The following is a 24,679-nucleotide window of genomic DNA, read 5'->3' as shown; positions in this document are numbered from 1 at the left end:
GTGTGTGCTTCCACACACTGGAGGAAGCACACACTGACCTTCTAGCTAGAGCTAGCCTTCCAGTTTCTGCTGGTGACCTGTTTTTGGCCTGTATTGACATCCCTTCAGGCTCCCTCATTTCTATGGTGCTGGCAGGCTTTAGAATGGTGTGATTTCCTGGATGGCTTTTTGCATCCAGTCCCTTTAAAAGAGGCAAATGAAATTTGTTTTCACCTGAGGGGGGGCGGGGGAGGGGGAGGAAGAAAAAAAAAAAACAAAACACATTTCTCAAGTTGTTTAATGGTGTCTTTCAGGAAGGACCTTCTGCATGCTGCCTCTGCTCCAGCATGCAGGTGACACGGATGGCCCCAACATCCCAGGGAGAGGAACATCTGCTTGGCCTCCAGCAGGCCATGCATTTCATTTTTGGGAGAGAGGTCAGCTCTGAGCAGACCCCAGAGAGATGATGATGGAAAAACACAGGGTAGGACAGTGGCACCTGGCCCTGAGGTCCCAGAAGAGTGTGAGGAGGAAACTGGCTGGCAGTACTTGGCCATCTCCTGCCCCTGTTCTGCTGTTTGCTTGGGCTGGCCAGAAGCCAGGCCTGGAGGAGACCAGGAGGACCTAGTGAGCTGTCTCTGGTCCCCTTCTCAATTTTGAAACAGGAAGTTTTTGGCAGTGTGATAAGCAAGAAGGACTGGAATGGTGTGTGAGGAGACAGCCCAAATGCCAGGAGGTGGCATTCCCCCAGCCTCATGGGAGAGCACCTCCTGGGGTGAAGGGGACTTACAAATAACCTTCCATCAATATTTGTACTGGAAATGGTTGCCCTTCTGAGGTTTCACTGACTTAGCCAGAGAAGATTGAAGGGGATAGACTGTAGGAGTAACTGCCTCCAGCTGCCCACAGTATTGTGCTGTCTTGTCCCCCCAGAAGTGCTGGGGTGGCTTGGGGCAGCCTGGCTTCCTTCAGGCCCTGGCTGCCCACGTGCAGTGCTCCCTGCCAGCTCCCTCTGCCTTCCCTCAGAGCAGGCACATAGCAAAAATACGTACGTGCAGTTAGGCTCTTGCCTGTGCCTGGACCTTTCCTTCCAACTCATTTCCAACTGCAGTGCTGAAAAACCACAGGTTTTCTCTTCTAACTGGTCACAGCTATCGCTCCTTGATGTGTCTTTGAATCCAAGGAACGAAAATAGTTCTGTGAGATGTATTAAGTCTCTGGCTTGTAAAATACAATAATTTCTTACTAGGTTACACTAATATTTCGTAATTCATTCTTAATATTATTCTTCAATAAAGCTCTGCACAAACAATCTATCCCACAGGAGAAACCTCTGCCAGAACCCAGATGTCAAACCCATTTGCTTCAATTACAGGAGTTCGTGACCTTTTCTGTTTGTTAATGTGACGCCATGGAAATAATTTATAATAAATAAGCGTGTTTCAGAGTCAGGTGCCCCATAGGGCCTTTTTCAGAGATATGACAGCCCTTCCTGAAACAGGTCTTTCCTGTTTTGTTTTTGTCTCCTAACAATGAGGTTTGGGGAACAATTTGAAACCCTGACACTGAGCCAAGTCCAACTGCTGAGGGGTAGACAGGAAGTCAGAGATATCTCAGATTTCAAATCTTTCCTGAAATTGGCTGCTGATCAGGTTCTTCTTTTTTCTTTTATCCTTTACCCTAGAATTTCAAATTTCAAACAACAGGCTGTACAGATCTAAACAAATTCTAAATGTATCAGCTTGAATCACCAAATCGACTAGGAAACTATTGGAATTTCTTGGATTCAAATAGCAGATTTGAAACATTAAGGGTTATTTGCATACAACACACTGATTTAAAGCCGAGGTTGTACTGTCTGCCTACAACCTTCAGATACAAGTGCTCTACAAGTTATCTGAAGGTTAATATGTTGATAATGTATTTCCACTATTTTTTTCAGCAGATGTGACATTGTTCTCACAAACACGTGGGACTAGTGCCTGGACTAAGAGCAGCTAGTTCTTAATGAAGCCAGGGCAAGAAAGAATGCAATTGAAAAACAGGCGCCTTGGCTCTGCTCATCCTATTGTCAGCTGTACATTATGGTTTATAATGTCTCCTAAGTTTGTTGGGTTCACCATCTCAGATTCCTAGACAGTAGCAGCAATGTCTCCCAAGGAGGAAGATGAACCTTTCCCTTCTGCATATATGTGGTCCTACTTGTCGCTGTGGGCTATAGCTGATGGTAGGAAAACTCCAGCTCAGGGCTAGGACAGCACCCTTTCCCTCACTGGTTACTGGGATCCTCACCTTGCCTTGTGCTAGTCTGGGGCTGGCAGCCATTAATAATATCAGAGATTGACAAGTAGCTGAAAAGAAATTGTTGCAGCCTACGCAGATGTCACAGCTAAACCCCTGTGTGTCTCTCTGTCTGTGGAGAGAAAGATCCAAAGTGTTCTGGCGCATGAAGGATGAGTCCACTTTAGACTCATTCTCACCGTGTATTAATGATGTGCACAAAGAAAAGCTGCCTTATAGCATGAGGCAAGACATGACAGGCCAACAAATCTCTTTTCAAATTTACAGTACATCCGATCTAAATGAGAGAGAGTTTAATTTGGTCAACAAAGTATTTGCCTGTAATTTTTCCTCTAGACATCCTAGCAACACTTTCAAAAGATGCTTGACATGGTACAATAAATCTGTTCTTCTACAGCACTATGGGAGGAGAAAACTGGCTGCAGTTTCAGGTGGTAGACAGAGTTCCAGCGGGTTATGTCAGGAAAGCATGACATTAAAGGGACGTTAGGAAAAGAAAAAAAAAGAAGAAGAAAAAAGCATAATAGACACAGACTGAATTAAACGATAACAACTTTCTATAACAAAGTGTGTAGACCCCACCCAGCATCTGTTGTAGAGGAAGGAAGGTGTCTGTTAAACTCAGAGATTGTGATGGGAATGAAAAAAGCCAGTCTCCAGCTGAGAGTAGGACAGAGAGGATGAGGAATACAGTTTAATGTTTCTCCCAGCAAAACCTCAAGGGATAAAGCTTACTGCTGCAAAAACTTCCATGGTAGTAAAAGCCTTTGGCTGCAGAAGTTGTTTATAACAAAGGTGTGTTAACAGCTTATAGACTTCAGCTGAAAAGAACTCTGACATTTCACTGAAATCTGAGTTGGATAAACCTTTTTTCTCACAAAAAGCCTCTGCATACAAAACTTTTATTTAGTGGTTGCACTGGGATTTTGGCTGGGAGACACTGTATGCTGTGTGCTGGCCTTGTCCTGATAACAGCCTGCTTTTATGTCCGGACAGCTGAGCTCATCGCTTGGCTATTGCAGAATATATCACGTCATGTCAGTTTCTGAAATCAAAATGTTTCAGACACCGTGCTGTTAAATGCTTACTAGATCTAAAGGACTCTCCTCAGCTGCTTAATTGCATTTGATATGTTTCAAACAAGGCAAGAACTATCAACCAATGATGTTTTCCACACACATGCACTTTTTTTGCTTGAAAGGTTCTGGTGTACTTTGTGCAAACATGATTCAGCCTCTGAACTGCTTGATACTGCAAATCAAAGTTGGCATGATTCATGAACTGTGCACAAGTGATGGGGTTGGATTTCTGACGCAAAGGATCGCTGGAGAGAGCTCAGGCTTGAAACATCTGTGAGCATTCCTGCTCACAAACTCATTCACTGGCGTGTTTGCGCAAAGTGAAGAAAGAGGGTCAGAGTCTGCTTGAAAGCTTTTACAGATGAAGAAGTATTCAAGAGCACTTGTGTCAGTATTTACACAAGGGCTTTTTACTGTTTCACGCCTACTTCCTAAATGGTTGAGGCCAAAGAGGATAAAGCTCTCTCCTGCTTGTAGCTCCTTTCTGCAGTCCTCTCCTCTGGCTACTCCTTTTTCACAGAGAAAAACACTGGGAAGTTGTAATTCAATAGCATAAACAAATTCGGTAACAAATGAGTAGTGTGCTGCGCAGAGGTTGAAAACAGATGAGACAGGCCTCACTGGGGGATGCGTTAGGCAAAGTGTAGCCCAGACTAATAAATTCTCCTCTGCTGGCTCTGCACGGTGCTGCTCAAGTATCTCAGCACTTGTGGAGCTCGGTGCTGTGCTTTGGCCCTGATCAGCCTAGTTTATTTGCTCAGTCTTAGCACCAGGGTGCCCTGGTTGAGGCAGCGAGAGGCGCAGAGCAGCTGTGCAGCTTCAGGAGATAGGAGGGTTGGGTGGCTGCACTAATGGTCATGGGACAGAAATGGAGAGAGAAGAGCTGAGAGCTTAAGGCATGGGAACAGCACCAGGTCTCTCAAGTGAGGTTTAGTTACAGAAAGATTAGCAGCCGCTCAAGCAGCATATGGGGCACTGTATGCTGGCAAGAGGCAGGCAGGAGGGACGAATATATCTGCAGCTGGCAGAGAGGCTTAGGCAGCAAAAAACAGAGGTAAATAGGTTTCATTGCTTATCTTCATGCTTGATTTCATTGGGACAAAAATCTTTAAGGGAGAGGAAGGTTCATCTGCTACTGCAGCTAAAAAATATATACTACAATTATGTTCTCTGTCTCCATGCAAATGTTCTTTCCCTCCACTCAAAATCAGGTCAACCACGTCTCTTGCCATGTGCAGCTGAATTTTGTATTTATTGAAACAAACTGTCCAATTTTCAGGCAGCTTAAAGAAGAGTGGAAGGTTTGTCCTTAGACATCCAATGAGCCCCAGGAATGTGAGAAGAGGCCCCTCCAGTCACAGGGGATGGCCTTTCCTGTGCCTTGAGGAAGAAGGAAGATAGTCTGGCAAACTGTATTTTTCCCTTATAACTTCCTCATTAGAAATATGGTTTTATGTCCCTTCTTACACCAATGACGTGAGCTGCATTCCTGGCAGCTGCTGCCTCCAGCAGCTGGAGAGCCACTCAGGCAGGGCTGCAAATCACTGCAGAGCCTGAATAGCCCTCAGCTCTAACACGGTAACCTGATAGAGGCAAGTGCACACAGGGACCGTATCAGTAGTTAAACAACGTGCTTTTATGAATAGCGAAAGATAGCTTTCACTATAGTTCACATAACTTATTCACGTAAATGAGATGCCTTGAGATGTGTGCTTAATGCATACCAAAAAGATAATTTTGGAGGCTTACCAGTTACTTGTATTGCTTGAAAGGAGTGACCACACATAATCTCATCAGCTCCCTTAGCAGGAATCAGAACCGCTTTGCTCCGTGATATCCCACACTCTGTGCAGGGAGTCACAGAGGCTCTTTGTTAGCTCAAATACTGTGTGTGTGCTTTTGGCAAAGGCTCTCTCCACACAGTGACTCTGGAGTTTGAAGTAGCCATGTTATGGTGCAAGATGACAAAACTCATAGTTAGCATCAGGTCTGTACTGCTATTAAATTAAAAAATAATCACAGGAAAACTGCACTCTCGGTGGATAAGGGATCTCTGAAAGGCTACGTCTCAAGAGCAGCCAGGATGGGTATGCAAAATCTTGCTCGTGTACCTGAAGTTGGAAAGCACCCAGAAAGTACACAGAACTTCCTGGAGGAAACACTCCTCCTTTTTCCCACTAACACAGCCCCACTTCCCGCTTACATCTGCCTGAATCAGAGCACAGAGGCCACACACAGCCACCCAGGGCCTCCTAGAGCCTTTGCTTCCTGCGGGTTTCTGAGCCGCACCACCATGTATGGTCGCTAAATGAGCCTACAAATAGCTCAGGCTATGTCAGGGGCTTTCACATGCCTGTGCACGGTCTCACCTGACAGGGACCAGCATCTCAGCTAGAAATGCTATTTGCTAGAAAGATATACAAATCAAAGCTTTGCTTTCCTCTCTAAGAGGCAGGCCCAGTCCTTCTTTAGCAAAGCATGGGACAGCTTTAGCACTGACTTTGCCAGCGCGACAGCCCAGCGAGCGACATTTCTGCCCGTGGCAGCTGCTTGAGGATAACTCTATCCTCGCGCGTAGTCTCGCCGAGGCGGGGAAGCAGCCAGCAGGGAAATCCCCTCTCCGCGATAGGGATCGGTGACTAAGCGCCGCGCCGCTCACCTGGGCGGCCGGTAGGGACGCAGCCGGCGCCCCCCTCACAGGTAGCGAGCAGAGGGGCCGCCCCTGCGGGTCGGGCTGCGGGGGGGCGGTGCACGGCGGCGGCAGGTGCCGGCGGGCGGCGGAGCGGAGCTTGGCGGCGGGGCCGGGAGGTGAGTTCGGGCGGCGGAGCGGAGCGGAGCGGAGCGGGAGGGGCGGCTGCGGCCGTGGCAAGCCCCGGAGGCCCGCGGCGAGGCGGCGAAGGGAGCGTGGGGAGTCCCTGCCCGGTCGTGGGTGCATCGGTGCGGAGGTAGTGCGACTTCTTTGCTCGTCTGAAATGTGAGGTCGGGCTTTAGGCTTCCAGGAGAACTGCGGGCATCCTCTGCAGTTCGAGGCACGAGCTGTGCGTAAGAATGAACGGGAGCAAAGCTTGGTGTTGGTCAGGCTGTCCTGCTGAGGTGACCCCAACTCGTGTGGTTGTATATAACGTAACTTACTTTCATATATCATTGCTTAGGACGTTTCAGGGTGAATATATAGTGATGATTTTGTAATTTGTAAATTATGATTTTCTCACTATGCATGTAACTCTTGGGACACAAAATGTCTCTAATGGTAGTTTTTGTAAACCTGGTGCATACCAATAGTTATGTTGAATGGGAGAGTGTGTTTTTAAAATCAATATGCTCCGTTCGTTAAAGAATTTTGATCCATGTGTTGCTTCACGGTTCATGCTTGCAGAACATGAGTTGTCAAAGGCAGTGCTATTGGGCAGTTTCTATACAGGTGATGCTGCACACCTGCATTGCCTTGCCATCTCCCCATCCTGCCAGAGGGGCTTGGAGGTGAAGACCTCCAAGTGTCCAGAGTTGGCTGCTTTAAGACTTTATGAGTATTAACTTGGCAGCCTCCTTCCAAGATTAAGCTTGGAACTGTGTCTTCTGACAAGTGGTAGACCTTGAGAAATGGAGGTAGGTAGGAAAACAGTAATGTTATTTAACTATTACAGAATTTAAATTTTTATATAAATTAGGTCCAATATTAGATTATACTTGAAACAGTCTCAGACTGGTATTGCTATAAGTAAATACCCTTGTGCAATCAAAGTGTTCTTTGTGAATTAACATCTAAATGTTGTTATACCAGACCAGAAAGAACTACCTGGATCACCTTCTGCAGGTATGCTTCAAGTAATCAGTCACAGGTTAGCCAAAGCTTAAATGGAAATCCTATTGCAGCAAACTGGTCTTGTAACTTTTCCTTCAGTGTGGAAGCATGCCCAGTGTTACATGCGATGCATTTCTCTAGATAAGAATGGAAAGGTAGATATCGTGGTCATTCCTTCAGTTCACACTTCCAGACGGTACAGTTGTGATTGTGTAGAAAGGGGACAAGATCTCAACAGCAGTATGCTGGGACAAACCTGTGAAGCACCTGGGCATCTAATGATCCTGTGGGCAGCTGCTCTGTAGGGATAGATAGGTGCAGTTCTTACCCTCACCCTCTGATCTGCGTAGGCTCAGGTTTTTCTCAGTAACATTTGCTGAATGCGTTGAAGTCTGCTTCTTGCTGTGGCTTGAGTTTTATTAGCATTGATTAGTTAGGTGCCTAAGCTGTCCTGGCATCCACAAGTGAGTGAGGCATTCCTTGACACATTGTTCTTATAGAGAACAATTATTTTCAGATTACATTTAGAATACCAGGACCCACTTAAAATACCTAAATACCTGTAGGGGAGTATCCCACCATCTCTCTCTTTTTTTTTTTTTTTTTTTTCCTTCCTTCCTTCTTGCTTCTTATTCCTTTGGTTTTATCTAGAACTGTTATCGGACATGAAGAGCCAAGTTCTGAATTTGCACCTTTCATTTTTCAAGAGTGCTTGACTGTAAACTTGTATCTTGCTCTGGGCTGGTGATCTCAATCTCCTTGCTTATGAAACAGTTTTGCCTTGTTTTCAGTGCAGAATTAAGTGAGCTGTGATCCTATAATTATGTGGTTAAGGCACAAATCCAAGAATGGGGAAGTTTGATTTCTAGTCCCTTTTCCATCTGTATGTTGAATATTAAAAATTTTTGTAGAATACATATGGTTGAGCAATATTGAATTTCAAGAAAAATGCATTTTTTATTAAAGTGTGCCTTGATTCTTCAAAATATGTGTAGAAATACCCTACATTCAAAAGGGGATGTTGGAACCCACAGAAGTACCATTAGTTCCCCTGTCCTTTCCTGCACTTAATTTAGGTGATGGATTCGCAGGTGATGAATCCTCTGTGTTTCTATGCAGTGGAAAGAGTGAGTGTTGATGGAATTGTTCAGTCAGTCATGTGTGCATAAGCTATGAATTAATTATGTTGACGAAAAAGCTCTGACTCTGGTCTCCTTTCTCCTCCTACTCATGTGGTTCAGTCACCTCACTTGTTTGTACCAGCACTTCTCTTTTCTACCAGCTGATTTTCATTTTCACTCAGCCTGAGTTTGTCTTACTCATAGGTGTTTAAGTTTCAGATTTACTTTACCCCAGAGTAGTGAGATGGCTTTGGAAAGTGCTGTCCTGCTCTGGCTGCCTGTTTTCCCAATGGTGCATTCTCACTCCACTCTTGTGCAACCAATTATTGGAAAACATTTTTTTTTTTCTATATTTTAAAGCATATTTTGTTTATTTTAGTGGTTTATGTTTCCATCTAATCAGTTAACTGGGCCAACTCTTCAAGCAGCTGTGTATTTACTGGATCCAGCGTGAATGGTTTTGGCACAGGAGAGCAGAACTGCCCCTCTCAGTAGCAGCCAACAGCCCCTTTGCTTTTCCCATGTGTGGTAGAGTATTCTGTGTGGTGCTTATCCAAACCCACTGTTCCCTTGTTCAATTTCTTTTTTTTTTTTTATTTTATTTGGTAAAATAACTACTTTGTTTACTCTGCGTTGGCTCTCCTGAGATACCTTAAATCTAGTAAGTGTTCTTTTCCCAGTCTAGGACAACACCCAATATTTGTCAGCAGAGAGCTTAAGATCTCATCTTTGAAGTGAAAGGCAAAGCGAGCTTTGACTTTAGGTAGGAAAAACTGAGTTTAGGCTAAGCTGTGTTGTCATTCTGGTTAGAAATACAATTTGGCCTTCTGAAAAAGTCTTTGTGTGGAGAAAAAATTCTATTGATCCCTTTTGGCAGAAGGGATAAATCTTCAGACCTAAACTGAAGAGCCTCATCTGGGAAGAGGTTCAAATCTTGGATTTGATTTCAATTCATCTGTATTGCATCATATTCCTTAATCACTTTAATACATCAAGCCATGCAGAATTAGCAAGGACACTTATCTGAAGCCTAGTATGAGTGAATGTTTGCTTGCCTGTCACCACAGCTGAAGTTTACATTATTTCCATGCCAAAAAAAAAACTATGTCAGAAATCTGATGCTTATCTTTCCTGTTAATTGTACCCTGGTGATTCTGTTTCGAAGCTTTGTTTCTCAGTTACCAAATAGCCACTTAAACTGGAAGGGACATATTTTTTGGCCCTAAAATAACATGTCTGGTGTGTGAGGAGTTCTTGTAGTCATGACAGTGAGCTTTGGATTTGGGCCTCAGAGCAAGAACTAGAGGGGTGGCATTGATGATTAAAACAGCTTCAAAGCCTAAGAAAGCAATTCAGAAAGAGCGTACCCAAGTGGCCTTGAAACCTGTTAGGTGCTTAAACTATTTTAGCACCTCAGCTTGGGAGTCTGAAACTTAGAGATGAGCTTGTATGGTGTGCTGGAACCTGGAGGAGTAAATGCCTCACTCTCTGCCTGATGGAGGGTGGCCTGACCCCAATGGTCTCATAGGCATGGTGTGTTCTGGGTACATTGGTGCACACAAATAGCTCCACAGTTTCATCTGAAGCACAGAGAAGAAGAAGGATGCTTGCCTTTGTGACAGCATGGCCACAGAGCACTGAGGACTTTATCCTACTTACAGAAGTTCAGCCCCTCTCTCCCACAGAGCCTCTGTACCTCCAGACCAAGGGGATAGAGGTGGCTTTCTGACCACTGTTTGGTGAAGCTGGGCTCACATGCATGGCGGGATGGTTCATACTACCAGAAGATGGCCGAACTCTTGGCCAGAGCTTGGCAGGGGAGGATGAAACGGGACTGAGATGGGCTTTCTGCCAAATTCAGACAGCAAATCTGTTTTGTGTATACGTATTTTGTGTATTGAGAGAAGTGCCAGCCTTCCCTACAAAGGAAGAAGGTTTTAAAGGTAGCTCTACCTATCAATGCTTCTGTGGTTTGTGATGAACTGGTGCAAAAACGAATAGTTCTTCCTGTTTCTGAGAGATTACTAAATTTAGGAAGAGCACTGTATTTAGTATCTAACAGCTGGGTGACAACAAAACATTTTCAAGACCATATTCAGTTTCCAGTAGCAGAAAATTCAAATATTTTTAGCTGTTCTCCAATTTATTTTGAAAAATAAGATTGTCGGCTCTCTAATTTTCAGTTGAAGTTCACTGTCTGCTCAGCAGTGACTGGAATAGCTAAAAATCTTCCTTTTGTAAACCTTGACCAAACCCGGAACATCTCCCTATGAATCATCCTGGCTTTTGTTCAGCTCAGTGGTGTGTTTACTTCCAGATCTAGTTTCACCAATGTTTGAAATGATAGGTTTGAATCTCTCGTGAAAGGTGTTGATTTAAACTTGAGTGTTAAAAAAAAAAAAAAAAAAAAAAAAAAAAAAAAAAAAGTACGTTCATGGTGTAGCCATTGTGAACTTTGTCTTGAGAGAGGGAAAGGGAATGCTGCCAGCTCATGTTCTCAGGAGCTCTGTCCCCAGTGGCAAGGGCCTCATCGTTGTAGCAGCATTTGGCCAACAATAATTGGGATGTTAGACACTCCCATAAAACTGCAACAACTCTGATTTCTGCTGATTTCTTCCAATGTCTGTGTAAAGTTATTCTAAAACATCTCCTTTATGCAGTGTCTGGTTACCACTCATCTTCCTGGGCAGCTGCCAAATACTCCAGCCTGTTCACATCTCTTGAGAGGCGCTGCTGGGGCTGTTAAAAGTGGTTGTGGGCCGCTGGTGTGGGTGGATTTAAAGCAAAAAATAAATAAATAATAAACTTCATAAAGCTAGGATCCTCCTGGACTTTTAAATGTGGTTAGGCAGCCTGAGCTCAGTGCATGTGCTCTGTAGAGCCATACCCCTAGTCTGGTTTGGATTTGAATTAAGATCCATTCCCATTTCCTCTTCTCTCATCATCCATTTAACTTATTTTCATGTATGATATGTACTAGAGTTCTCTGTTTCCTTTCTTAATTCCAGCCATAGCATTTTAATCTTGATTTATACTATTTACGTACTTCCTTCCTCTCACCGCATTGTTGTAACTGCTTAAAGGCTGTGACAATGAGGAGCAGAAGTCCTGAACAGGGTTTCCATCATGTGGAAGCTCCATGATTTGAAGTTTTTGGTTTTTTTATATGTAAAATATGTAATTATATGTAAAATAACTATTACATAATTAATGTAAAATAACAAATGAGAAACTGTTTCACCTAAAACAAAGTACTGGATGTGTGTGTGCAGTTTATATATAAAGAAATATTCCATCTTGATTTTTGTAGGTCAACAGAGTAGTTATATAAAAATAGTGTTAGTGGTAAAGAAACAGTATTTTTCCATGCAAAATTGCTTGGGTTTTCTTCATTTTTTCATATATACAGTAGGAGCTATTTTTCATTAGTTGTCTGGATACTATATGTCTATGCATGTTTTTTCCACGTGGCTCTGTGGTCATGGCAGATGGCTGAGACTTCTGGATGCCATTTAGCGTTGTATTAAATTACATTAACCTGGTATCTGAAGGCCATCATTTCAGAACTGGACACACTTAGCCATGCTAGGGAACCCCAGTGCACAGACAGATGCTCTTGCCTAAATACCTTCTTCTTGGCTGTTCTGTTGAGGAAGAAAAAAAAAAACGCATCCAGATGTTTCCAGTTCTCTTTGGTATCAGGGCTATAGACAGGGACTGCTGACAGCTCTATTTTTATTGCTTGCTGGCGTTACTGTAGACGGAGAAAATATTGGATTAAAAACTGACACAGAATCCATGAAGTCTTGAGCATTAAGTTAGATTATAAAGTAACCATCAGTGATTGTGGTGATTTTTTTCCTAATCTGCTTAGAGCAAAGAACTTATCTTGAATTGAATTCTTTCCTTGTTCTTGTCAAAAGCCAAGTTTTTTTACAGAGATTTCAGTCCTTGCATTTTCTTTTCTCGTGTCCTGATTTCAACTCTTGTTTTGCTGTTTTCCATCTGAATCCAAAGTGATCTACAGTCCAAAAAAATGGATTTATTCCTTCATGTTTACTACCCCAATACATACCATATTGTATATCCTTGTCCAAGTCAGTGAATTTATCTACAGTTCACAGGAACAGTGTTGTCAGTTCAGTAATTGGATGAACTGGTTGCTTGCCTAATGCAGCATTAGGAAGAAATACTATCTCTATCAACTTTTAAAGCCCAGTGCATAGGGGATTCAGCCTATTAAAATTCCAAGTTTTAAGCTTTATCATGGGATAGATTTATAACATTCTCTTCTTAATTCAAACATAAATCTCTCATGAGAAAAACTGGCTCAAATTTATGAAAATTGTGTTTTTGGCCCTTGTACTATTATTAATCTTCTGTATACTGGGGCAGACTTGGATTGAGTCTGCATTTAAGAGCTGCAGGTGCAAGGCTATAATGCTGAGAGTCAGTGTGTCCCTGGGGGCTATGTTAGAGAAGCGACTTCTGATCGTGTGCTCCTGCCAGTACTTGTTCCCCTTCTCCAAGGGGTGACTAAAGAGTAGAGGCAATTGTTCCTGCAGCGCAATAGCTCAGACACGCACCTGCTCAGCTTTATTTTTCTTCAGGGAAGTAGGCGATAGCAATTATTTCCGCTTCATGACTTTACTCTCAGTTTGGTGGTCTGAGCTAGGGCTGCGGATGCACTGAAGGCTTTTTGGCCTCCTCCAGCCTGAAGCTCTTGGAAGAAGCAGCTGCTGAGCTCAAGGAGACCACAGCTAGATTGCACAAGTGCTCTTTCTGCAGAGTTCAGCTCAGGGCCTGCGTGAAGGGAAGCATGTATTAGATCATCTCCATCAGGGCAGAAAAGCTGAGAAGGGAGAGTCGCAGTGGAACAAGGCACAGTCTTTCACAACTGCACGTAGGAATATGTGGCTGTTCCACATGAAGCTTCTGCCTTGTTTCACTTACGGACCTTTACAGCATAAGAACGTGTAAAGCCCGTGGGATTGCAGTAAGCTCTTCTTCTTCGGTTGTGACAAAAAACTTAGCTAAGAATTGACTTCTGAGGTGGTATTCTTTGCCTCAAGAGAAGCCTGTTCCAAGTGAATAAGTAATATTTTTTTGTGCAGTTGTCACATTCTGACTGCTAGTGGTGAAATATTGAGGACTCCTGCTGATGGCAAAGGTTTTAAGCCATGTGTGACATTGTTATTTATAGGAGTGCCCAGCTGACAGTTTCCGGTCTGAACGCTGTGGCAGGCATCAGAGGGCACAGGGCATGCTCCCTATAGTCATCCCCCCATGCCTCCATCTAGTCAGAATCCAATTTGGATTGTGCAGATTAGGGGAGTAGTCGCAGCTTGAGTTCTTAGTACAATGCTGCAGGAATGAGAGCAATCTTCTCCTTGCAAGTGTTACTTAATGAAATATATTCTCACCTTAGATTATCTTGTGACATTGTTGAATCTGAACTGTACGGTTCAGTTGTAGCATCAGCCTGGAAAAAGGAGGTTAGAGAAGAAGGATAACGTATTGAGAAGCAGTAGCAAATTTGAATGATGTAAAACAGACAGCCTTAAATTCATATGTATGATTTGCCTTGGTCTTGACTTACTAAAGAGAATGGTCAGAAGTTAGATTCCAATCTTTTAAAGCCTAAATGAAAAAAAAAAAAAAAAAAAAAAAAGGATATACTACTGATAATTAAGTGTCTTTCCAGACATACAGACCACATAAATAAATAAAATGGAAAAAAGAAATCGCTAGAAAAAATTAAACTGGCTTAAATATTAGAAAGGTGATTAATGTTTTGTGAAATGAAAACCAACTGTCCTCCTGCTCAAGTTGTTCAATGTAATGCAAGGGAAATTGATTGGTATTAGTAATTCAGAAGACTGGAACAAGGGAACATAATTGTGCTTCAGGTCTCAAAAAATAAGATTCTGGTCAAGCTATAAGTAAATGAGAGGAATTTGCAGGAAGGGAGTTGCTGTTTAGTTCTGTTCTCCTGGGATCAGCTAGAAAGCTTTCCCACAGATGGCTGTTGTGCCACAATTTAGCCAAGAGGGAAAGCGCTTCCTGTGCCTGGGCAGCTGGTGGTTTGTTTGTATTGTGGTGCACAGCACTTTTCCCAGCAACTTCTTACTGTCTTTTGTTACCACACCAAATTGTGTAAGTATGTAAAAATGCTGATGGCTCTTTGCCCCAGGAAAGCTATGAAAGAGTCCATCACAAAATCAACGATATCTAGACCATAGTAACTATGCATAGTCTTTTTTTATTATTATTCAGCTTTAAATTTGTAGTTACATTTTTTCTTCGTTCTGCATTTGAAATCTTTTTTCCATCTCTTTGCTGTATTTCCATCTGTCAGATTACTTGCAAGTTATCTCTCACGAACAAGTCTTCTGGTTGTCTTTCTAAACCCCTCTCATAACTTCTCTTTCTCTGTTGTGTTATTTCAGTATCTCCTTCATGATCCACTGCTTTCAGAATGAAATCTCTTTCTATTTTCAGGCACAAAAGAAGACAGTCACATTGTCTCATTTTTCCCGGAAAGCAGGAGAACTCGAATAATCACTCTGCAAATTCCCAGAGTTTTCATGCTTTTCCATGAGTTACAGTTAGAAGTGGAGGAGGAGGGAGCTCTGTGTGTTCACACATCCAGTAATTACTGCAGATATCACTTAGATATTAGATATTAGAGGGTTTTCCTAAAACAGGTGTAGATATGAGCTTCTTATCATGCACCTTGCAGGTGTGTGTTGGCATGACATTATTTTTTTCCTCTCCTCCAGGCAACATACTACTGCCAAGGTTTATGATGAATAACAACGAAAACGCATTGTCCTGCCTTCTTACACTTTCAAACCTTTTTGAAGTGCCTCTGCGTCCTTTACGGACATGACAGATCAGACCTGCTTATAGTCATCCTTTCCTAAAAAGGAATATTATAACTTCGGTGAGCGTATGCCTGTGCTGCATGTCTGTGTGGGTGTGGGTGTGTGCACCATCCTTGCTCACACAGTAGCAAAGTACCTGAGGGCAAATTTCTGGGAACTATTTATGCAGTTTTACTATGTTTTACCAGTGTTCACCTGTTTCTGGACACACTGATCCTAACCCCTCTTCAAATGAAGAGCCATGCTTAGACCACCCTACAGTTCCCAGACCTTGTCCTCCAGCAATAGAACTACTAAGAAACTAGCCCTGGAAGTTAAATCATTTGTAGAATCTAAGCCATCAGAATCCATCTGACCTGCAGCAGAAGCAGCTGTTGTTGTTCTCTGTTTCCTTAATCATCTGGAGACCTGCAGTGGTGTCGTTAAGCTCTTTGAAGGAATTCTGCAATTGGGATCAACTGCATCTCGTGGGTCTGAAACACAGACAGGCAAAGAGGTAGCATAAATGTGGTGTTTGGCTGGGGTGTGAAACTGCAAGCCTGAGCTCGCTTTCTCCGTGGGGAAGTTCCTCAGTTGTTGTTCCTCTGGGGCTACTGGATCTGCAGACACTTATGTCATTCAAGGATCTATCCCAAATGTCTAATAACAATCCATCATCCCAATTTCTGGACGTTTTCTTTTACACCTCTTGCTTTGTGTGGACTTAAAGCTACTAGAAATGCTGCTGTGACGTGTTTCTGGAACACAGATCTGAGAATGTGTTTTATAAGTTTATGGCTGGCAGTAAATCTCATAATGATTGAAATCTTTGGTTTAGCCAGCTTTCCCAGTTCGGGATCAGATATTTCACCTTTGTTGCATAGTTCTAAATGCGTTACCTGATAAGCAGAGTTCTGGCTAAATGTAACCTGCAAACTTGCTGCAAAATGTACCCCTTCGTCATAAGGGAACAAAGACCTGGCATTTCTTTTGAGACTCCTTTCAGCTTTTAATATTTAATATCACAATGATCCATTTTCTATCATGTTGTTTTTATTTAATGAGTTGTTGAAAATATTTGCTGCCTTCTCCAATCATCTCTGTCTTGTAGTCATTCTGGTGGCATCTGGAACTGAAGTTTTCAATACTGTTTATCTGATTTAGCTCATTCAAAATTTCTATCAGAGGAATCTGGAAGTCATTAAGATTATTTATGTTCTCCATCTAAACCCATTAAAATAATACTGACTATAATTCTCTGGACTCTGTGTATGTGTGTGGTTTACTTTTATACTTTGTTTCCAGTGTGTTCCAATAATATTGGCTTTCTACATTAGTGTGGAAGGATGATTGCTGAGTTAAATTCGATCATCTTATTTTGGCTTTGTATTGGGAAGAGAGAAATGAAAAAGCTTACTGAAATCATAGTGAAGAACACCAAGAGAGAAAATCTGAGACAATAATGAGATCTGCTGCAAGTGATTTGATTTCTCTACCTCTTCTATTTTTGCCTGAAAATCAGGAATAATTCTCCTTTTCCTCCTGTCTTTTTCTCAGCCTAGTATCTTCAAAATGAACAAAATCTTTGATGTGAATGTATTGACTGACAAAAACTGACCCCAAGAATTAGAGATAGGATCAGAGTCCCAGCTCCTTGTTAACCGGGATGGCAGTGACGGGAGGTTGGTACATCTCTGGAATTCAGTGCCATACCTAATACGTCTGTACAGTTGTTTCTATTGGTAAATTTATTCCCACACAGATGTACATTAGTACAAACTTTAACAACTCTTAAGTGCTACACTGAAGGTTTTTGAGTAGCTGATATTAGCAAAAGCTGTGCCATATAGGAGATGTCTAACCTTTGATAGAAACATTAGTTTCTGTCAAGATTAGCAAGTATTTGTTTCATCTTCTGCAAGACTTCATTTGTTCATTTGTCCCACATGGTTAAGACAAAACTTTAACATACAGTGAAAATTGTTGCCAAGTCACTGGCAACTTGAAAAAGACAGATAAAATACAATAAATGAACTGCTCTTCTGAACAAAACAACAATAGTACACAAATACATTTCTCCTGGTAGCTTAATTAAGTGGATAAGCAATTTAGACCATTTGCATTGTGATTTCATGAACAAAGTGCTCTAAGCTGCACAAGGGAGACTTCAAACCAAATGTTTGGTTCCTCAGCAAATGCCGTCTTTTTGGTTTTGTTTTGTTTTTGTAACGTATCTGTGGGGTAAGAGTAGGAATACAGGTGCACGTTTTGTGACTGTCTTTCAAACCATTACATTTTTAAGCACAAAGAAATGTTCAGACAGTGTTTCAGTCTGAACTTTCTTTTCAAATGCTGTATTTAAGCTCAAAGAGAATTGGAAAGTTCAAACTCTGCGTCTGTACGCTTTACCATTGGTTACCAGTATCACCCACCTTCAAAGCTGAAATCTGGAAACAGCAATATTACAGTGTGCTCTTCTCTACAAGAGGCAGTGGTGAATTGCTTTTATGTTTGTCTACAACAAACATAAAAGGTATGAATGTTTCCTTGCTTCTCAATGGTGGGGGAGGAGAATATTATGGTCTAAGAATCACAGCTCTTTTAAAATATAATTAATACAGAATTACAGTATAACTCTTATATCAACAACAATGATATCAACTTTCTTTATAAGTAAGGCATTCACTCAGTGATGGAAAGGCAACTGTTTGTGAATGATGATTTGTGTTTATTTGCTGGCTTACATTAATGGCTATAGCTAAGTAATTCTGGGGAAAGTACTACAATGACATGAATTTTCTCTGATGTAAACGACTAACTTTTCCACTTTATGTAGCTGGACAGCTGGGTGGTTACTAACATTTTCCTTCCTTCGCTACCAGTAGTCTGAGTATTTTGAGATAAAAGATTGTTTTGCCAGAGCAAACTGCTACTGAAGCTTAGATACTATTGTTGCAAAGCTGAGAGCAAATGAAGCAGCTGTTTCGGCCTAGTTTAAACACCATGAACAAGAGTAAAGCATATTAATTCCAGCTGTGCATTGATAACAGCTGGGAAGGGAAATCACTGCATGGGAACCTGGAAGCAAACCTTGAATTCTATAGCACTACTGTGAGTACACTTCAGAGGGAGGAGCAGTGGTCATTGGAAATGTGGAGAATTTTGAGAGATTCTTGTGCCTGATTTTGTGTAAAGCTCCAGCAGGCTCTGTGGTTGATGGTATCACCTCTGCAGATTTGCAATCCTAATAAATTTATTTTCCAAAATAACATGTACCGGTATTCTTCAGGCTACTTCTCAGGTTTTTTCTGTTCAGGTCACTTGCATCTTGTTCATTTTGGTCTGTTGAGCACAAAGAGCAGTATACAATTAAAGGAGGTAATTAAGAACAATTCTGGAAACGTTTATGTAGTTACAATAACAAAACTTCATTTTATTTCAAACTCGTACTTTAAAGATAACAGGTTAATTCAGGCCTTAGACATGAAACCACATGCTCTGAGTGACCTTTCAAAACCTACAGCTTATAATACACGTAGCAATTCTGAGGCATACTGATAGAGTTCCAAAGAATGGTCAGTAGGTATTTGCTGTCATTATTTGCAAATTGACACATCTGATGATAACACTGAGTTGTGCCCATCTGTGGGGATAAGTGATGGTAAGCTAGGAAAGCATGTTTTCTAGGGTAGATTAAGTGTCTATAGATTAATATCTCCTTTTGGTATCCATATGTATCTGGGAGAAGGAAGAGAAGACTTTTAATGAAAGAAAAGGTTTAGGTTGATATTTTGGACATGAGTATTATTTCTGTTTATCAGAGTTTCTGTGGTTTCCTAGCTGTCTTTTAATATGCATACAAACAAAACGACTGCACTGTTCAAGCTGCAGATGGGAGTAGCTTCCATGCTGGAGCACAGAAACTTTCAGTAATTTCCTGTAACCGAGATAGCCAAGCAAACCTGTCCTATTTTGTGTAACTGTCATCTTCTCTCTTTGCTATCCCCCTTTCTCTTTCTTGTTACTTTTTTCCCCCATCCCTGCTTACTTTCATGTTCTATTTGGTGTCTTCCTCTAACCACCATGGAGCTGGAATCGTATCTTGGGTATGTTCTACAAAGAACCTTGTGTACTTTAGGTACATATAAAATGACTAGACAGCCAAAGTTTTGGACAGGAGGCAACACAGCTGTCTGTGTCCCTCTGAAAAGAGAACATGAGCATATGAATAAAGACTCTTAAATGAGGCCAGTTACTATTGTCATAAAGTTATTCTAATATTAACCAGCTGTTATGGACTTGATCTCATTCTTCAGTAGAGTATGCCTCTCTGGAGGCTGGAAGCTGGTTTTCTCTATTTCTGTACACAAAGCAGACAATTATATAATAAAGCAGGTCTTTGGTTTCATGTGTATACAATTATGAGAAAGCAATGATTCCTCAAAGAATTGTGAAAGAAGACAATCTTAGTATCATTCTTAAAGAGTGCTTTCAAATGTAAAACATGGCGTATGCAGAGTCAAAGATGTAAATGTGTATGCATGTTATGATCCTACACAAGTGATAGAGAATAAGAAATGTTATTAAGGGAAACAAACCAAAAATCACATCTTACAAATAGCTTACCAGAGCTTATCAAAACAGATATAGAGCTGAGTGAATTCCAAAGCCCGATGGCCAACACAAATGTGAGGAGAATTCTAGTGTTCCTGAATGCTCTGATGCTTTTATGACTGACATAATTGTTGTTGACCCAGGGATTGAGTACAACTAAGAATCGCATATTTAATATTGTATTTTAATTGTTCCCATCTAATATACTTTTCTGTTTTTCAGGTTTGATAGCTGCAGTGGATTGTTGACTGTGATTTCCTCCAAATTGCAACACCAAGAACAATGGCGAACGAATATATTAAAAACTGCTGTAAATGGTGTTTTTATGTGGAAAAAGAAAAAAGCAATTGTGAGTTTCAATATAACACATTGACTAAAGGTTTTGCTATTCTGGCCTCATTAATTATGAGGTTTCCCATCAACAAAATGACTTTGTCACCCTTGATAAACTTGAATTCTTTTACATATCCAAAATTCTTTCCATGCCTCCACTTGGAAATTGGACACATGCTTATTAGTGTTATAAATTGGAATTGGAACTGAAAAATAACTGGTCCGAAGTCTGCTCCTTGCCTGGAATGCTGTCTGAAAATCCAAAAAAAAGAACAGAAAAAACCAATCAGCCTAAGGTCATGTAAAGGTCTTGTATCTTGCAATCTGTCTGAAAGTGAGCACTGAGCACTTTTTTTTTTTTTTTTTTTTTTTCCCCTAGAATTTTATTTGGTGTCTTAGTTGTTTGCACAATTGATCTATGATACAAATGCATAGAATTCCTCTTGTAAAATTGACTTAAGGGCAAGATAGCTATAAATATACAGCCTAAGACAGCAGAATTTGTTTTAGTACAGACATGAGGATAAATATCTTTTCCAGGTACTTGTCCTGAATGCTAGTAAAACTGAATACTAGCAACAGTAATGTATCAAGCACAGATTCTATTAAAGAGATCTGTTCAGAGTATTGTTCCAAACTTAATGCACATGTAGACTGTCTGTTTTTCTTGCTTTTTATTTTTAGCAGTTTCCATGGCGCAGGAATCTGAAGCTGTACCCACAAGCAAGCCAACTATTGTAGAGCAACCTCCATTGTCTTCAGTATCAGTGAAGCGGCAAGTTGGCTGTTCTGAGGATTATCTGCTTTCTAAACTGCCGCTGGATGGGCAGGAGGTACCATTTGTGGTCCCACCATTCAAACTGGCTTACGTACAGCCAAAAAGCCTTCCTAGTACCTCACATGCTGGAGGAATTCAAGGTAAAATATAAACAGTGTTGCTGAAATAGTGTGTATTTCAGTTGGGAAAACCTGAACAAAAATGATAGTATTTCGTTAGGTACGTTAACCAATGTCACTTTCTAACCAAAGCCAAAGAAACTTTATTTTGGTGAGAGAAATTGCTTGCTTTGCATATTATAATAAAACAATTTCTCCCTGCCCTTCTCCCCGTTCTTATCTATTAACTGTTTTTACTGTTTAGCTTCTAGAAATTTGGAGGAGGGCTGCAGGGATATGCATTTTAATTTAACCTAGTCTGTCAGTTGACTCAGAAATAGTTGTTCAGTATCTGCTACTCTTTGAAGGCTGTTAAGTACTCCTACTGAAAGCATGTATCCGTAAAACTTCTCTAGAAGCTAGGTCTTATGACTTTCCTCTCTGGATATTGGGACAGCTTTTGGTAAGGATGTCACTCCAATATGAATCTCTGTGATCCTGCATGAATGAAATTAAAAGCAGGGGTTGCATACTAATGCTTACACTCCACATAATGGAAGACACTGAAGATGAAGCTCTAATAAAGAATTTATTGGAGTCAAAGAAAGTGCTAATGTATCACCAGCATCCAGATCACTTAAGAAGAGTGGTCTGGCTTTTATGTTTATTATGTCAAAACTTTCAGCATACTAACATTCGTACTCTTTTTCAAATTTCACCAATAGGAAGCACGTGGTACTACTTGGAGGAAGGTTTTAAGACCTTCCTTATCTTTGAGCCTGCTCCCCTTCAGGTTTCTCTGCAGATAGCCAGCAGAAGCAAGTTTTTCTCTGCCTCCCACTAGCAGAGCAGGGCTGCTGCACAGAGAGACTGCTTGTTGTATATGATGGCTGCTCTGAAAGTTTATGCCTCCTATTTTGTTATGTTGGTCCACGACATCAGAGGTGGATGTTGCTGGTATAGCAGTAGAGGCTGAACCTTCCCACCAGTATCCCGTTACATTTTGTTGCCATGTGACAGAGGGGTGGTCAGACAAAATGTGGTCTGACACAGAAGTGATTATGAAGCAAAGGTGTCTCACTGAATTCTTCCATGTGGAAAAAATGGCATCCATGTGATTATATTGAAAAATCATATTTTGTAGCTGAGAATTTGTTTTATCAAATGGTGTTATTGTACTGTTTGTATCTGTTGTAGTTTCCATGGAAATAAGTAGCAGGCATTACTTTTGGAGCAATCTACGTATGCGTTCTTCAGTAGCTAGTTCTTGTAAGGAGTATCTGAACAAGGTATGGGAATGCAGGATATGCTGCTGGTAAATCCCTTTTCTCACAGGGTTTGCATTCAGACTCTGTCTTCCTTGGTCCTACCTCATCCTTATGATACTGTACATAAAGGACTCTGAGACATCTGAGTTTTCCAGTGAGAAGGAAGAGATGTTTAACAACCTTTATAGAAATGTTTTCTTTGTTCGTGCTGTTCTACAGGGTCTTATAAACCAGTGACTTGTCTTCATTGGGAGTTATGCTTCAGCCTTTCTGAAGGACCTAGACTGGCCCTTGGGCTATAAAATCAGAAGATAATCTGGCAGGATGGCTAGGCTGTTTATAATTGCTTCTCTTGAGCAAATATTTTAAATTCTTGCATAAATATTTGAAAAGTGGATCTTATGTCAAGTAGGCAGCTTCCATTTCCTTTAAAAAATAAGTATTTATATTTGGAAATACAACTCTTTAAGCCTCGCTAAAGCTATGTTTAAAAATGCAAAGTTTACTTTTTAGAGAGATATACTAAATACAGGGAAGTATGTTGTCGTTCCTTTTTTACATTTGCCGAAGCACCAGCATATTAAAAAAATACACTTATAGTATTTGTTTCTTTGATCGTTGTTAAGTATCCATAGCAGCCCAAGTTCTAAAAATTTCAGTTCCATTCCATTTTCTTTGCATGTCTGCCATTTTCCTTTATTGAAACAGAACATGCTTAGTGTAAGCTCTTGGCATCCTTTCTGAAATCAATTAAGTTCTGGCAGAGCTTCTCAATATTCACTGTAGCACGTCTCCTATTCTCATAGAAGTAAGTTGGCAGAAGGGAGAGTGTTCCTGGGCCGGAACACTGATTTTACTGTCACCTGCTGTGTAGCAATTCTTTACAGCTTCACTTTTAATATTCAGTCTAACTTAGGTTCTGCTCAAGCCCATTGTACTTGAATTCTTCACTTCACTTATCAACTCTCATGTTCCATCTCGCTGTTCTTAACTTTACTGTCACCTGGAAGGTGGTTGTTGTGGCTATATATACGCAATAATATTTTGCCTCTTATGGCATAATGTGTACAGAATTGAAGGCACGTTATAATGGGGTAAGGAGCTATTTCATAGGGAGGCTGAAATCTGGGGAGGTGAAGTGAAGGAAGCAGATGTCAGAGCTCGGCAGAGTCCAGCTCACCCCATCTCTTTTCTGTTCTGGATTGTTACATAAGGCTTCTTTCAGCTCCGGATAAAATGAAAGTCTAGAGCGGTATTCTTTGCTGTTCTGCTGAGCAGGAGGTGTGTGTATTCTCTGAAAAAACTATAAAGAAGAGAATAATGGGGCAGCAGTGCCATAATGGACTGAGCAAATGGCTGGGTTTCAAGCTTTCTCAAGTCTGTCTCCTTGTGTGTCAGCCAAGAATTCAAGTCATTTTGGATCAGTGATTTTGCCACTGACAGACTTCCTGTGAAAATTCACAGAATCACAGAATTGTAGGGGTTGGAAGGGACCTCTAGAGATCATCGAGACCAACCAAAATTGGATGACAAGGAGATTACAGTCATAAGTTGTATCATCTTTCCATACAAGACTCTTTTGGAAATCTGGGGGCTCATTAGTCAAGTAGGAATGTCCTGGGATCACTTAGCCAATTAAGTCAGAGATTTTCCTTATTCATGGACCTACCTTTCTAATGATTTACATCTTGGTCTCTGTCTTTAAAATCATCTGTATTTTAACGGTTGGGCATTTATTATGGAACACCAAGACAGGGCACACATGTATTTGTATGGCCGATTTCATTCCAATATTTTCTAACATGCTGTTGAAATCTGACATAATATATATGTCTGTTTTCTTTGTTTTCTTTTTCTTTTTTTTTTTTTTTTCCTTTCGCTGAAGCAGATAATAATGAAACATTTTGTCCTTTGCCCTGAAGGCACTCAACCTGCCTTATGAACACAGGCAGCATGTGTTATGTCTGGAGGTCTTGCATATGATGTTTACTTGTGCTTCACAGAATCTGCCAGAGCTTCTTTTGGTGACCGGAAAGCAGAACTGTGCGGTGTGTACCAGTGGCCCCGCTATGATGTGTACAACCCATTCTATTTGGAACATCATGTTTCACCAGACCAGATTAGGCGCTTCCAAGCCAAATCAGATAATAGGAAATTATATGGATCAGGTGAGAAGAACTGCACCCTTTTCTATCTTTCTCTTTTCTTCAAGGTCAGTAGGTAAGAGATAAAGCTATTATTGTACAGAAGATGTTCGATTATAGCAGTCCTCAAGCTGGTCTGTATACTATAGGTACTTCCTGGTAAGGGAATTGATTGAGGAGCTGGCTCTGCTTGATATCCAGCTGTGCTGGTACATTGTATCTTTTAGGGGCTTAACAGGGCTTGCATGTATCACGTGACTGTAGATAGAATAGCAAAGCAAGCTAGGGTAGCTGCC

The 24,679-nt window shown here is 41.2% G+C and overlaps 1 protein-coding gene across 5 annotated transcripts in view; it reads left to right on the top strand.

Moving 5' to 3' along the window:
- The first annotated feature begins 5,759 nt into the window (after positions 1 to 5,759).
- TC2N (tandem C2 domains, nuclear) overlaps positions 5,760 to 24,679 on the top strand; it is a 32,033-nt gene continuing 13,113 nt past the window's right edge. The window contains exons 1-4 of one of the 5 annotated variants that reach the window (XM_085225513.1): positions 5,760 to 6,167; positions 19,985 to 20,111; positions 20,780 to 21,013; positions 24,243 to 24,407. In XM_085225513.1, the coding sequence (XP_085081639.1) occupies positions 20,045 to 20,111; positions 20,780 to 21,013; positions 24,243 to 24,407 (466 nt within the window). In that variant the 5' untranslated portion in view covers positions 5,760 to 6,167; positions 19,985 to 20,044. Of the gene's footprint in view, positions 6,305 to 19,984; positions 20,112 to 20,779; positions 21,014 to 24,242; positions 24,408 to 24,679 lie in introns of all 5 variants that reach the window. The other 4 variants (XM_085225512.1, XM_085225511.1, XM_019615839.3 and 1 more) reach the window with 4 other exon arrangements.

Source organism: Meleagris gallopavo, chromosome 5 (genome assembly GCF_905368555.1).
Source record: "Meleagris gallopavo chromosome 5, MGAL_WU_HG_1.1, whole genome shotgun sequence".
Classification (NCBI taxonomy): Eukaryota; Metazoa; Chordata; class Aves; order Galliformes; family Phasianidae; genus Meleagris; species Meleagris gallopavo.
Note: the sequence above shows the minus strand (reverse complement) of the source record. Positions and strands in the feature narration are given on the sequence as shown.